Source organism: Malurus melanocephalus, unplaced genomic scaffold (genome assembly GCF_030028575.1).
Source record: "Malurus melanocephalus ecotype Western Australia unplaced genomic scaffold, MMel_1.1 scaffold_2921, whole genome shotgun sequence".
Taxonomy (NCBI): Eukaryota; Metazoa; Chordata; class Aves; order Passeriformes; family Maluridae; genus Malurus; species Malurus melanocephalus.
Genome location: NW_026626153.1, coordinates 1 through 1,277, shown reverse-complemented (window position 1 = coordinate 1,277; position 1,277 = coordinate 1). Strand labels below are relative to the sequence as shown.

General features: G+C 52.9%; 1 protein-coding gene across 1 annotated transcript in view; it reads left to right on the top strand.

Annotated features, from left to right (window-relative positions):
• Positions 1–1,271, top strand: part of LOC130587974 (OTU domain-containing protein 5-like) — a gene marked incomplete at its 5' end in the record, with an annotated part of 7,100 nt that extends 5,829 nt beyond the window's left edge. The window contains 2 exons of the mRNA XM_057388936.1: positions 249–447; positions 1,129–1,271. Coding sequence (XP_057244919.1) covers positions 249–447; positions 1,129–1,247 — 318 coding nt within the window. The remainder of the gene's footprint in view (positions 1–248; positions 448–1,128) is intronic.
• Between the last annotated feature and the right edge of the window lie 6 nt (positions 1,272–1,277).

Sequence of the window (1,277 nt, the reverse complement as noted above, 5' to 3'; positions counted from 1 at the left end):
GCCCAAACTGGGGTTACTGGGAGGGTATGGGGTGCTGGGTGATAATGGGACACTGGGGACCCCAAACTGGGTTTGGGGTATATCGGGATACCCCAAACTGGGATTTGGGGATATTGGGACACCCCAAACTGGGATTTGGGGCATTACCATGACCTGAAACTGGGATTGGGGGATATCGGGACCCCCCAAACTGGGATTTGTGGAATTCCTGTCACCCCAAACCGGGATTTGCATAATTCCTATCACCCCAAACCCATTCCTATAACAAAACAAGGACCGATTTTAATTTGGGGAGGGTCCCTAAACCCCAAATTTGTCCCCTCCCCCCTGCAGGGACCAGCAGCCAGCTGGGGGCAGGGGGGGGCCGGGCCACCCCCCCGCTGGTGTCCCTGTACCCCGCGCTGGAATGTCGCGCCCTCATGCAACAAATGTCCCCAACCGCCTTCGGTGAGCGCCCCAGGGGAAAAATTCGGGGTGAGGGGAGGTTTTGGGGCGGTTTGGGGTCGTTTTGGGGCGGTTTAGGGTTATTTTGGGGCAGTTTAGGGTTGTTTTGGGGTCATTTTGGGGAGGTTTAGGGTCGTTTTGGGGTGGTTTGGGGTCGTTTTGGGGTGGTTTAGGGTCATTTGGGGGGGTTTAGGGTTGTTTTGGGGGGTTTAGGGTAATTTTGGGGATTTTTAGGATTGTTTTAGGATTGTTTTGGGGTTGTTTTGGGGAGGGTTGGGTCATTTTGGGGGTTTTAGGATTGTTTTGGGGTTGTTTTGGGGAGGGTTGGGTCATTTTGGGGGTTTTAGGATTGTTTTAGGGTTGTTTTGGGAGTGTTAGGGTTATTTTGGAGGAGATTTAGGGTCATGTGGGGGAATTGAGGGTTGTTTTGGGTGAGATTTAGGGTCTTTTTGGGGTCAGTTTAGTGTCATTTGGGGAAGGATTTAGCATCATTTAGGATGGTTTTAGGGTCATTTTGGGCGATTTTAACCTCGTGGGGATGTCAACCTCCAACCCCACCTCAACTTGACCTCATTCCTGATACCTCAGCGGGGTCTGGGGGGGTTCAAACCCTTTTTCCTCATATCCCTACTACATCCCCCTCTCCAAAAAATTTTTTTTGGGTTTTTTTTTTCCCCCCTCCAGGCCTGAACGACTGGGAGGACGACGAGATCCTGGCGTCGGTGCTGGCGGTGTCGCAGCAGGAGTACCTGGAGACCATGAAAACCTCGCGCCACAGAGACCCCGCCGCCGACAAAAGTTGATATTGAACCCCCGGACTGCGACCCCCCCCC